Source organism: Humulus lupulus, chromosome 4 (assembly GCF_963169125.1).
Source record: "Humulus lupulus chromosome 4, drHumLupu1.1, whole genome shotgun sequence".
NCBI lineage: Eukaryota > Viridiplantae > Streptophyta > Magnoliopsida > Rosales > Cannabaceae > Humulus > Humulus lupulus.
This window is the reverse complement of record NC_084796.1, coordinates 147,141,315-147,153,714: the sequence shown is the minus strand read 5'-3', so window position 1 is coordinate 147,153,714 and position 12,400 is coordinate 147,141,315. Positions and strand designations below refer to the sequence as shown.

The following is a 12,400-nucleotide window of genomic DNA, read 5'->3' as shown; positions in this document are numbered from 1 at the left end:
CTTTGTCTTCCTAAAAACTGAAAATTAAAGACAACCTTTTGTCTTCCTAATGAAAACCGAAAAATAAAGACAAGCCTTTTGTCTTCCTAATGAAAACCGAAAAAATAAAGACAAGCCTTTTTTCTTCCTAATGAAAACCGAAAAATAAAGAAAAAGGACTCTTGGACTCACACAAGTCAAGTGTTTGACTTTTCACAAAAATAAACAAAGACTAAATAAAAAATACAAGATGACAAAATACAATAAGACTCATCAAGCTCCTAAACTGAGTCTTTTGGCTCGCGCCCTCGTCACCAGACCAACTGGAACTAGACTTGGATCTTTAGTCTTGGTGTCCTCATCAGAAGCACTCCTCGCTGGGCTAAGGTTGGCCAAAGACATGAGTATAAAAGTGCTAGATATTTACAGTGATTCACAGCTGGTAGTGAATCAGGTCTTAGGGGAATATCAAGCACGAGGCCTGAAAATGATGGCCTATCTGAACAAAACCAAAGATATGTTGGCACAATTCGAGAAGTATACCCTCTAGCAAATACCCCGAGATCAGAATTCAAACGCAGATGCCTTAGCCAAACTCGCGAGTGCGAAAGATGCTGACACTTTAAATATAGTGCTAGTGGAGCGGCTATGCGAGCCGAGCATACGAGCAGATGAAACCAGTATGGAGATCCGGATAGAAGATACATGGATGGCACCGTACTTGGAGTATCTCATGAATGGTGTACTACCAGCAGATAGAAACAAAGCCAGGACTCTTCAGAGACGGGCTGCTAGGTACATATTGGTCGATGGTATTCTATACCGAAGAGGGTACTCCATGCCATTGCTCAGATGCATTACACTAGAAAAGGCCAAAGAGCTTATGAAGGAGGTACATGAAGGATTCTATGGGGATCACGCTGGGGGGCAGAGCTTATCGAAGAAGATTCTGAGGCAGGGTTATTTCTGGCCGACTACGAACGAAGACTCAATGGAGTTTGTGCGAAAATGTGATAAATGTGAGAGGTTTTCCAAGATCCCACGCGCAGCTCCCAACGAGTTAAAGCAGATGCAAAGTCCATGGCCCTTCGCAATATGGGGTATCAATTTAATTGGATCCTTGCCAACGGGAAAAGGTGGAGTAAAATACGCAGTTGTAGCAGTCGACTACTTCACCAAATGGACTGAAGCTAAGCCACTCGCTACTATAACGACAAAGAAATTTCTTGACTTCGTCATCAAGAATATTGTTTGTTGATATGGATTGCCTCGGAAGATTGTCTCAGACAACGGCACCCAGTTTGACAGCGACCTATTCACAGACTTCTGCGAAAGGCATGGAATTGTCAAGAGCTTTTCTTCAATCGCGCATCCACAAGAAAATGGGCAAGTCGAAGCAGTGAATAAAACACTTAAGGATACCCTGAAGAAAAGGCTCGAAGAGGCTAAAGGAGCATGGCCAGAACAGCTGCCGGAAGTACTCTGGTCGTATAGAACTTCTCATCGAACAGCAACGGGTCATACCCCGTTTTCCTTAGCATACGGGTATGAAGCCATATTGCCAGTCGAGTTAGATCCGCCCTCATATCGAAGAATCACATATGACCAAGACCAAAATAGTCAACTGTTGATGAAGTCCCTAGACTTGCTTGAGGAGAAATGAGAAAAAGCCCAACTCCGAGTGGCTGCGTACCAGCAAAAAGTCACTCGGTATTTTAACTCAAAAGTAAAAGAAAGAAAATTCAACGTCGGAGACCTAGTACTCCGACGAGTTTTCTTAAACACCCGCGACCCGGCTGCTGGAGTACTCAGACCAAACTGGGAAGGACCTTACTAGATTGAAGAAGTCCTTCATCCAGGCAAATACAAACTTGCACGCTTAAATGGAGATCTCGTTCCGCGCTATTGGAACGGAGAACACCTGCGCAAGTATTATCAATAAACAATCCTTCTTAAAGGACTAGCTTGTATTAATTTTTACTTTTTACAAGTTTTGAAAAAGGGTTAGTCATGTTATATGGCTAATCGCTTATAAGTGTAAGATCTTTTTAAAAGATCACTCGTAAAGACATGTTTAGTCCATTTTAATACGAGAATTATAAGGGACTATGCGCAGCCAGTCATTCTTGCCAACCTTTGTAAATTTTTTTACAAGTATTTGTTTATTACGTGTGTTGTTTTGTTGTGTTATAAGTGTTGCATTTTATACTGAGTAGTAATGTTCGTACAGGTTGTGGTCAAGGCAAGTGACCAAGGACCTAAAGCTCCTCAGTCACTTGGGGGGCATATAAGGTACATCGATAGCAAAGCATACCAAGAGGTATGTAAACACATGAACAAAATAAGTGAAAGCATGCTACGGTACTTAGAGTATTTTTCAAAATTTATATTTTGTTAAATCAAGCCAAAGTACTATGCTAAGTTTGGTCATGCGAACAGATGTTATAATAAGCAGAAATATTATAATATCAAAGGGAATTCTTTTACACCGCAAGCAGTACTGCTTGGATGTAATTGTTCAAAAGTAAAAGGAAAATATGTTGCCCATGCAGCAAAATTAAAAAGAAATCAGTCTTTACATCACGACCCGTAGGTCTTGTAATTAAGGAAAAACAAAAGAAAAAACTTTATGGAGCTTGAGGAGCAGGAGGATCCTGTGAAGCATTCTGATCGACCACGTCTCCTGCAGCTTCTCCTCCCTCCACTCCGGTGGCCGGCAGAATGTTTGGGGAAGCAGGGACCCTAGCTCTCTCTTCGGCAGCCAACTGAGAGCGCAGCGGGCTAGCTCGGCCTTCCTAGCATCCTCTGGAAGGTAACTGAAATCGGCACTTTGGCTGTGTTTCCAAAAATCGTAGAAACACCGAAGTGTCACGTTCTTATACCTCTCCAGGTCCTTGGCATTGGTAAGCTTAAGCTGCCCCACCTAGCTCTGAAGAACAGCAATGGTCGTGTCCTTAGCAAGATGCTCCTCCCTAAGTTTTTTTACTTCACGCCATTGGATTCGGCTAGATTCCTGGTAGTCATCCCTCTGCGTTCTGGTAGTTTCCAGGGAAGCTTGCTTTTCTGCCAGCTCTGCCACCAAGGCATCCTTCTGCTGGGTGACCACCTCCAGCTCCCCAGCATGCCTAGCCTCCGCGGCCTGAAGCTCCTCAACCACCTTTGCCCTAGACTGCTCGATACTCGCACCCGCGCGGGTACGAGCAGCGGTCATTGTCAACATGGCCTGCAATCAAAGAATAAGAGTTAGGCTATCTTACAATAAGGAAAAATAAAAACCAAGATCGCAAAAAGAGAAAGAGTGCTTACACTGGCCACTTCATTAAAAGCCCTGTTGAGGATCTGATCGACCCCCATGTTTTCAGCCTCAGCCATTGCCTCCCTGCAACGGTCATGCTTCAGGATATGAGCGAGGTGATCCTAAGCTGATCGCAGGGAGCGGCTCGAGAGTTTGGCCCCAGGAAGTTCGACTTGCTGGGCCTGTTCTTTTGGAGCCGCAGGCGAAGGGTTTGTGGCAGCAGGCGGGGTCTCCTTCTCAGGAGGAGCGGATAGTTGAGCAGAAGGTTGGCCAGAAGGCCCATCCTTTGGAGGATCAGCTGCTCGACTCTTCTTGGCCGAGGGTGCTTGGCTAGACTCGCCATCTTGTCTCCTGGCCGATTTCCTCTGTCGGACCAGGGGAACCTGCTCCTCCTCCTCCTGAGTCTTATACAAGTCGAAAACGTTGGGGGAGGCCATTTCTGCAGAAAAAGATAAACATGCAGATAGTAAGACAAAAATAGATCAAAAATTATGGCACATCAGAAAAGAAGTAAAGAAATTCACAAAGTCCAATACCCGAGCTACTACTACTTGTCGCTACACTACTGACTCTACTAGTCATACACTCACTCTCTGGCACGAAGAAGTCTGACCCTAGATTTGGAGTATACATAAAATTGCCGTCCCCGTCAAATAAGTGACAGGGAATTGGCAAGCTATTTAAAAGCGAAATAACAGTACCGTTTTCGTCTGAAGACTCATCCAAGTCTACGACAGTCTCTGCTGCCTTTTGTTTCCCCTTCCCTTGGGAGGCAGAATGCCTATCTGCTGAGGGGGCGCCAGTCGGTTCCCTGATCGTAACCCTAGTCGGTCTCCTTCGAGGAGGGGACACTGGGGGTCGCTGCTCGGGATGCCCCTCGGCAGTGGCGTCAACCACCGTGGGTTCCCTCATTTCCTGATGAGGGGTCAGAAGGCCAGACAACCTCAAGTTTTCATCAGTGACCAGAGACTTAACGCTTTTTTCAGCGTCAGACATCCTGGCCAGTGCATTGGACCTCAACACCATGTCTGGTGTTGGGTTTGGGCGTAGCCATGGTCCTGAAAGGCACAAGATACTTTAGAGAAGTACACGGAAAATTGCTAAGAAAAATTAGCGACCAGTGGAAAAGGACATTTACCTCCTCGAGTGAAGGCCAAGTTGTTTGTAGTCATGTCGGGCGTGAGGAAATACTCCTGGCTGTATTTCCCCACGTTAGAGATGTGGGTGGTGTCACTCAGGAATGTTCAGTTTGTTTCCTAGTGACAAAAATGAAAAAAGCCCGTCCCGGACTGTTGAGGGTTGGACTTAAGGTCAAAAAGGAAGTTGACCTCGTGAGGAGTAGGCTCTGGCCATTTTTTTAAGTTTATAAAGGATATAGAGTGCAGCAAGCATTCTATATCCATTTGGAGTAATTTGAAAGGGGGTGACACCGAAGTAGTTTGCCACCCCCGCCTCTATGTGGTACCTTGACCAGGCGCTGTAGACGCCCCCAGGCAAGTTAGCCCACTGGTCAGCAGCAGGGATCTTGAGATTGACCCCAGTGAGAGGATACTTCCTAAGATAATTGGCAAGCATCCTGGGGGTCACCTGGCTGAGGGGAAAAAGATACCACTCGACATCAGGAAGGGTTGAATGCCGAGGGCGAGCCCTGACCTGAATGCGAGGGTCCGGGGCAATGTTTTCTCGACCGCTGGTCGAGGGAACCCTAGCCTGCGAATCAGGCTGGGCAGGAGGATTTGGATTGTTTTCAGGGTTTGGTTTCTTTTTGCCAGGAGATTTAGAACGGGCCATTTTAGGTGGTGATGGTTGAGGTCTGGAAGAAGAGATTCTTGAGAATGGAATCTCATGAACGCACTGAGCCGGCTGTTCTTCACCTTCAAGAAGTTGCGCAAGAAGATCATCTTCGATAGGCCGCTCACCTCCCCACAAATCTGGCATTAAAATCTGCGAACAGAAAAATGGGGAGGTGAGGATGGAGAGTCTAGAAAGTTGGTTAGAATAACGCTGGTCGTGAATAAAAGTCAAACTTTTATACAACAGCATTCTAACAAAAAACTAATTTTTTCACACGAACAATTTGAAAAACAAATCAAAAAGTGAAAGCAAAAAGTTTTTTGAAAAAGCTTTTTCAACTCCTTTAAGGACAGGAAAAACTCAGTTTTTCAACTAGCATAAAAATCGAATTTTTACTTCAGTTTTACGTCTTAAATTTATGTTATCGACTATCAAACTAACTCGTAACTCCTGGATGGCAAAGAAACATCATCCTATCTAGCATCACCCGATAAATCCCCTACATTCATGCATCTCCAACCAAGAACACAGACAACGCCAGAACTTAACAGTTAACTCACAGCGGCATGCATAGCGAAAATAAAGAGTAGAAAGGTTCTAAAACTTACCAAAGCAAGAATCGTGGAGGTTTGAAGGAACTTCAAGCGTAGACGAGCAGACGGTTGGTTCTTGAAACGCTGAAAGATGATCTTCAGAGAGAATGAAGGTTCTGATTTAGGGTTTCTTGAAAGAGAAATAACTTGCGTAAAAAGAAAAAGAAGGCTCTGAGAAGGCTATATATATTTTGTCTATGGCATGAAAGAAGAAGTAATCATCAGTTTCCTCTTTTCGAAGCATGGGGAAGGGTGATGGCCGTCAATAGGTTACTTGGGAACCGAAAAGCCGTGATTAGACAGGGGTAGGTCACTTTTTCCAAGAATGCACGAACTGCTTTGACAAATCTGGTGGGGTAATCGAAGAGTCGTTTTCCTTAAAGTTTATTTATCGTTGGTCATAATAAATAAACTTGGGGGGCAAATGTTATCCAAAAAATAGGCACGGGTGACGTGGCAGGCGTTTTTAAACACGTGGCTGACACTTGGCAGGGTTCTGTTCGACTATCGACCTGTAAGATCCTCTTGGCGTAGCGTTTGAGGTTTCCTTACGACCAGCATGGTCGTACACTCCGCATATTTCAAAATGATCTTGGGGAAATCATAATCAATTCCGAGATTATCTCCTATGATTCCTGATTATCCGATTAATTAGGAGATAATATCTGTAACAAATTCATGTAATCCTCCTTGAGCCTATAAATAGAGAAAGATAGCTCAAGGAAGGGACTTTTGGCTTTTGGTTAATTGAAGTTATACACTTACGAGGGAATTAGGGTTTATTACGATTATATTGTTTATCCCTCTCAGGTTTGTGAAACTCAGAGAACCCTAGTTCTTTGATCACTCCTTTGAGATCTCATATCAATAATAACTTAAGTGGACGTAGGTCATTACCAGTTCTTGGGGCCGAACCACTATAATTTATTGTGTTCTTTACTGTTTTTGTCATTATACCTATTCCAACACATCTATCCACATCAAGCGTTTTGACTCCGTGTCAGTTGACCAAAACAAGGGTCAACAAAAATGTTTGATAAACTATATATATATATATAATTAAAGTGTTTTTAAAAATTAAAAGACTAAAATTGATGTGATATTTATTTTATTAAAACAAATTCATAGATACTAAATATACTCCATAGATTTCAATATAAATATTGTATTTATTTAAACATGTTAAAATTAAAATGATTTATTTTCAAAATTTTGAAATTAATTGATATGTGTTTGATATATTATAATTTAAAAACACTATGAGATGCAAAAATAATATTATAGTGTATAATAAATTCTACATTAAAATAGTTTGTTAATTTAAAATTACTAAAATAAAAAAAATATGTAATAAATATAAATTATAAAAATATTTTAAAAAAATAAAAAACATTTAACATTTTAATATTAGTTATTTTATTATCATATTAGTTTATTTTAAATATTTTTATTATGAGTAATATATAATAAAAAAAGAAATATATTTAGATAAAAAAAATTAATTTACTCCAAAACTTTTTAATAAGCCAACCTTACCTTTTAACTATAATTTCTACATAAATTTTTCAATAAGTTGCTTTCTAATTGTTAAGCAAACACATTTATTGCACAATTTTTTTAGAAATCAACTTTTAGCTTTTTTAAAAACTATCTCAAATAGACCCTAAGTGATCAATGGTGCCGGAATGAGATAAAAAATTATAGTAGGGATGGTAGCAATAAATGAACGCACCATGTACATCCCTACTCAATGCTCCTTTTCATTAATTAATCGTTACCAAATATATAATTTAATAAATTAACACAATAATCTTACTTGATTATTACAAAAATATTTTTATACAACTCCAAAACAATTAGTATATCACTTTATATATTAATTAATTTATTATTTTATGAAATTTATTTGCATATATTTTAGTTCTTATTAGTGAAAATGAAATATTGTGATTTTACTAATAAATTTGGTTCTAATAAGATAATTTGTATAAACTTTAAATTATTAATATTTGTATTTTTTTTTCTTATTTTGAATTATAAAGAAAAATAAAAAATTGTGATTAAAAAATTATTATTTTTTGATCGAGGGTGCAAAATATGTTTAAATTTAATTTTTCAATAATAGATAATTTTGTACCGAAAATATTCAAAAGGTGTGAAAATAAATTTAAGAATTTATTTAGAAATATATGTAGAAAGAGAAAAAAAAAATAGTACATATAGAATTACCCTATATAATATTAGGGTGCAGTTGCGGTTTGTATTTTTGTCAAACCGCGCGGTGCGGTGCAGTTTGCGATTTTAAATTTTATAAATGCAGTTCAAATCACACCGTATCATTATATATATTAACTTTTTATATTATTTTTTTTCAATTTTATTACATTTAAAGTTAATGCATAAATATTTATATAGTATAATATAATATACACATTATCTAGAAAAAAAAATATAATGTTTCATAAGATGCTAACACATTCTATTTCAATCTAAATATATTCCTCCTTAATTAAAATAATATTTACTTTTATATTACATTTTTTCTTTGTTATTAGTTTGTTATATTTTTATTGTTTTGTTTAAAGTTTATTAACTTATTTAACATTTAATTATTTTGTTCAACACTCTATAGTTATGAGATTTATTATGAATCTTTCTTAATTATAATATTTAATTGTTAAATTATTTGGCAATAGTATAAACTGTCCACACCGCACCACATCGCATTTTTGCTGAGCGGTTTATGCGGTTTGAAGTTATGCGGTGCGGGTTGCGGTTTGGAAAATTGTTCAAACCACATATGCGATGCAGTCCAAAAAATTAGAGAAAAACCGCACCACGAACACCCCTACTATGGATGATTTTGTTACCGCTGTCATTAATTTAGTCACCTTGGTAAAGAAGTAGCGACTTCAGAAGCTAAATCGTCACTAAATCATATAACATACATAATCAAATACCAAAAATATGCCAAAATTGAACCTAAAGGACCATGCTAGGTCAAAAAGATTTGAATGTTTCTCAATAAAACAAAATAAATATGAACCTTACAGATAACAGACTAAACAAAAGTGTAACCTTGTTGCGATCAATCGAATTAGAATATGTTAAAATAACTAATCGGTAAATTAGAAAATGTAAGATTGTTACTTCAAAATAAGTAAATGGGCCTATATGATATGATAGAATTTACAAATGGCTTCCAACAAAAAAAAAAAGTATTTACAAAAGGCTGATACAGTAGTAGTGCTCTATAGAGGTTGTTAGTTTTGTACCTCAGTCAGTGAAAACCACTATCATGGGAAGTAACACCAAATATTAGAACTTATAACCTTGGTAGAACAGCAATAAGAGGAACAATAGAGTAACCAGACAATCATTTTCACAAATTTTACTCAACTTGCATATTAAGAACTTTCTCTGTATCAACTTATTACACATTACAAAGGAAATAGCACTTGCAAATTGAGTACATACCTTTTTTAAATTGTTTCTTCTTTCAGTAGGAATGAACAATATACCAGTTGTAAAGGTCATTTGTTCATTAGGCATGCTATTCCAATCTAGGAGCCACCTCAGTCGGGTTGGATTCAAAGACATCGGGATTAGATGCGTCTGGTTCTTCTAAAAGCTCCTGGGACTGGACTGACTCCTTGTATACAGGTGTGTCCTTGAAATCAGTAGCCCCTTCATTGTAAGTGGCAACGGCAACCCCACAAGCAATTAACTTCCAAGAACAAAAACAGATCGAATATTAATATGAAATAAAACATTTTTTTAAGAGGTATGAAGCTGCAAGATTAACTGAGTTTTAAATTTTACAGCGATGAAAAAAATTTGTTGTAAGAAGTATAGAAATCGAGCTTTACTTCTTACCTGATAGAAGTCTTTAAAATTAACATTGACATATCATTAGTAACTCTTTATAGGACTTCTAGATATTGAGTTCTATTCCATTCTCACACCTTTATGCTGCAGATCATTCTAGTTGGACAGCTAAGAAAGAGTTCAAGATCTTCCTCTATCTATGAATACAGTTCTTTTATCTAGTAAAAGGCTTTAGGATGGTAGCATGCTTTTCCTTCACCATTCTCACACTAAGAGACAACACCATTCATAACAAGGCTTTTAATCCTGAAGTAAGACATGGATTGTATTCGCAGTTGCTGCTTTTTTACAATTTCTTGAAACATCATCACCAATGGATTCGATATACAGAAGATCTCATACTCAAATAAATAGCAGCAATAGGATCTCAGGAAATCTTGCAATGAATAATCTACTAAGATTTTTCTCTAAATTGCTAAATTCCTACTCCCAAGTTTTTCTCTCTTTAAAAAATAAAACCTAATACTCATCCTTCTGCAAAATCCTACAGTCGCTTTAGGGAGAAAACTGTTGCAAATAGTTAAGTAGGTGCCATGAGGAACCAAACTATAGTATGCCCACTCGACCAAACCCTTGTGAGTATTCTTGTTCATAAGTTTAGCGTTCAAATATCACAAGTTTGCCTATAAAACACTTTCACAGGGGTTTATGGGTTGTATAACATTGGATAGCAAACTAATTTCAAATGAACACAGCTTCAACACACGACTATCTCATCTAAACATCGATTGAAGAATGTTTATTGTACCGAATACCTTTCCAAATTTCTCTCTGAGATCTTATGAAAAGGGTACGCCAAAATCTACAAACTTTCATGATATAACTAGACTATGTTTCTAATTATGATACTCAACGGGTTTAAATAGAAACATTTGGGTTTGTTAACGTAACTCGTTCAAAATATTTGTTAAAATACTAAAATCACATAACTTCATAGGAATATTCATTTACTATAATACTATTACACCAAAACTAAATGCAGAAAAAGAAAGAAAAATCATTTTACCGAAAAAACTATGCCGAAAGCCCACAAGTACTCGACCAGGAACCCAAGCCAATCCCACTGTTCACCTTCCCAGAGGTCCTTTTCCTCACCCGGAAGCTTGGGCAAGAAATATCCATCGTCAACATCATTCACGGCTGACCCAACAGCGCTTTCGAAATCAGCACCATTTTTGAGACCCCTTTTGAGCTCAGCCGCCCGATTAATGTCTTCTAGTTCTTGGTCTCTTGTGGTGGTGGTGCTCCTCCGGTTCTTGCCGTCGGCCCTCCCGCTTCTGGAGGAAAACTTCTTGGCCGAGACTGCCACGCGAAGGGTTCTCGACAGGGCAGGGAAGATGACGTGGTGGCGAATAGGGAACTGGGTGTAGGGGTGTTTGGTGGGATTGCCGGAGAGGATTGTAGCTCCACCAGTACCACCTCCACTACCGTTGGGTATTGTTAGAGCCATGAGTGGATGAGGGAGTGTGTTTGCAGGTATGTAATACGTGTGAAGATAAGAAGGATATTTGACAACCCGACTCCCTCGCTCGATCGGAATATGATCTGATAGATATTAGGAATATATTTATATATAATGTAATTTTTTTAAAAAGTCGGTGCATATTTTCATCAAAATATTATCATTACATTAGAATAGGGACTAAATATTAATCTTATGAACTATTACCACAAAAAAAAAAAATTAGGGACTTAAAATCCTTCAGTTTTGAAAGAAAGCCTAATTTATCTATAATTTTTTTAGAAAGGTTATGAACTATTACCACAAAAAAAAAAAATTAGGGACTTAAAATCCTTCAGTTTTGAAAGAAAGCCTAATTTATCTATAATTTTTTTAGAAAGGCAAATAGTATATAATTAATATATAAAAAAATTATTTATTAGATTTTTTAAGGGGCAATTGACCACCTCAGATAAATCGTAGTTCTACCATTATATAATCTCACATTAAAAAAAATTAATTGCAAAATTAAGACAAAATAAGTTTTCTTAGGAATATTGGCAGCGATAATAACCAAATTTGTTCAAAAGTTACACTTTAATACCTGAATATTTTATTTTGGCGATAATAATACATAAATCTACAATTTTGGTGCACCCATTAGTACTCATTGTTAAGTGTCTGTTAATTATCCATATCACGCATTTTTATTAGTCTAATTGGTGGCGATAATACCTGATGAGGACACCAAGACTAAAGATCCAAGTATAGTTCCAGTTGGTCCGGTGACGAGGGCACGAACCAAAAGACTCAGTTTAGGAGCTTGATCAATATTTAGCCTCTTGTAATGAGTCTTATTGTATTTTGTCATCTTGTCTTTTTATTTTTAATCACGTTTTTTATTTAGTCTTTGTTTATTTTGTGAAAAGTCAAACATTTGACTTGTGTGAGTCCAATAGTCCTTTTGTCTTTAATTTTCGGTTTTCATTAGGAAGACAAAGGGTTGTCTTTAATTTTCAGTTTTTCATTAGGAAGACAAAGGGGTTGTCTTTAATTTTTGGTTTTCATTTGGAAGACAAAGGGGCTTGTTTGATGTAATTTTTCGGCTATATTAGGCCTTGTAAACATTTGGGAAAGGCAGATTTTGATGAAATGAAAATTGAGAGGTTTTCTTCTTGAGTTCTTGAAGAGACTATTCGAACTTATCAAGGGTATTCCTTGTGGCGTTCAATCCGACTTATCAAACGGATTCCCATCCCCGTTTGTGGCGTCTTCCTCATACCAAGGTTCGTGCTTGGCTAAGCATTGGGTCGCGGTTCTTCATTCCCATTTCGTGTGTTCTTGGTGGCTGCCATATTTGGTGTCGGGTTTCACCACAATCGTTGGTGTGGTTCGTATCAATACCCAAAT

At 37.8% G+C, this 12,400-nt stretch overlaps 2 protein-coding genes across 2 annotated transcripts; both read right to left on the bottom strand.

Annotated features, from left to right (window-relative positions):
• Positions 1–2,419: 2,419 nt before the first annotated feature.
• On the bottom strand, positions 2,420–4,284 carry LOC133829216 (uncharacterized). The gene is made up of 2 exons (XM_062259072.1): positions 3,286–4,284; positions 2,420–3,202 (listed from the first exon to the last, which is right to left on the bottom strand). The coding sequence occupies exons 1-2, from the start codon at positions 3,349–3,351 to the stop codon at positions 2,903–2,905; spliced, it is 366 nt and encodes a 121-aa protein (XP_062115056.1). The 5' UTR covers positions 3,352–4,284; the 3' UTR covers positions 2,420–2,902.
• A 4,742-nt stretch (positions 4,285–9,026) lies between these two features.
• LOC133830888 (uncharacterized) lies at positions 9,027–11,095 on the bottom strand. The gene is made up of 2 exons (XM_062260993.1): positions 10,556–11,095; positions 9,027–9,388 (listed from the first exon to the last, which is right to left on the bottom strand). Exons 1-2 carry the CDS (start codon positions 10,997–10,999, stop codon positions 9,215–9,217), a joined length of 618 nt encoding a protein of 205 aa, XP_062116977.1. The 5' UTR covers positions 11,000–11,095; the 3' UTR covers positions 9,027–9,214.
• Positions 11,096–12,400: the final 1,305 nt, after the last annotated feature.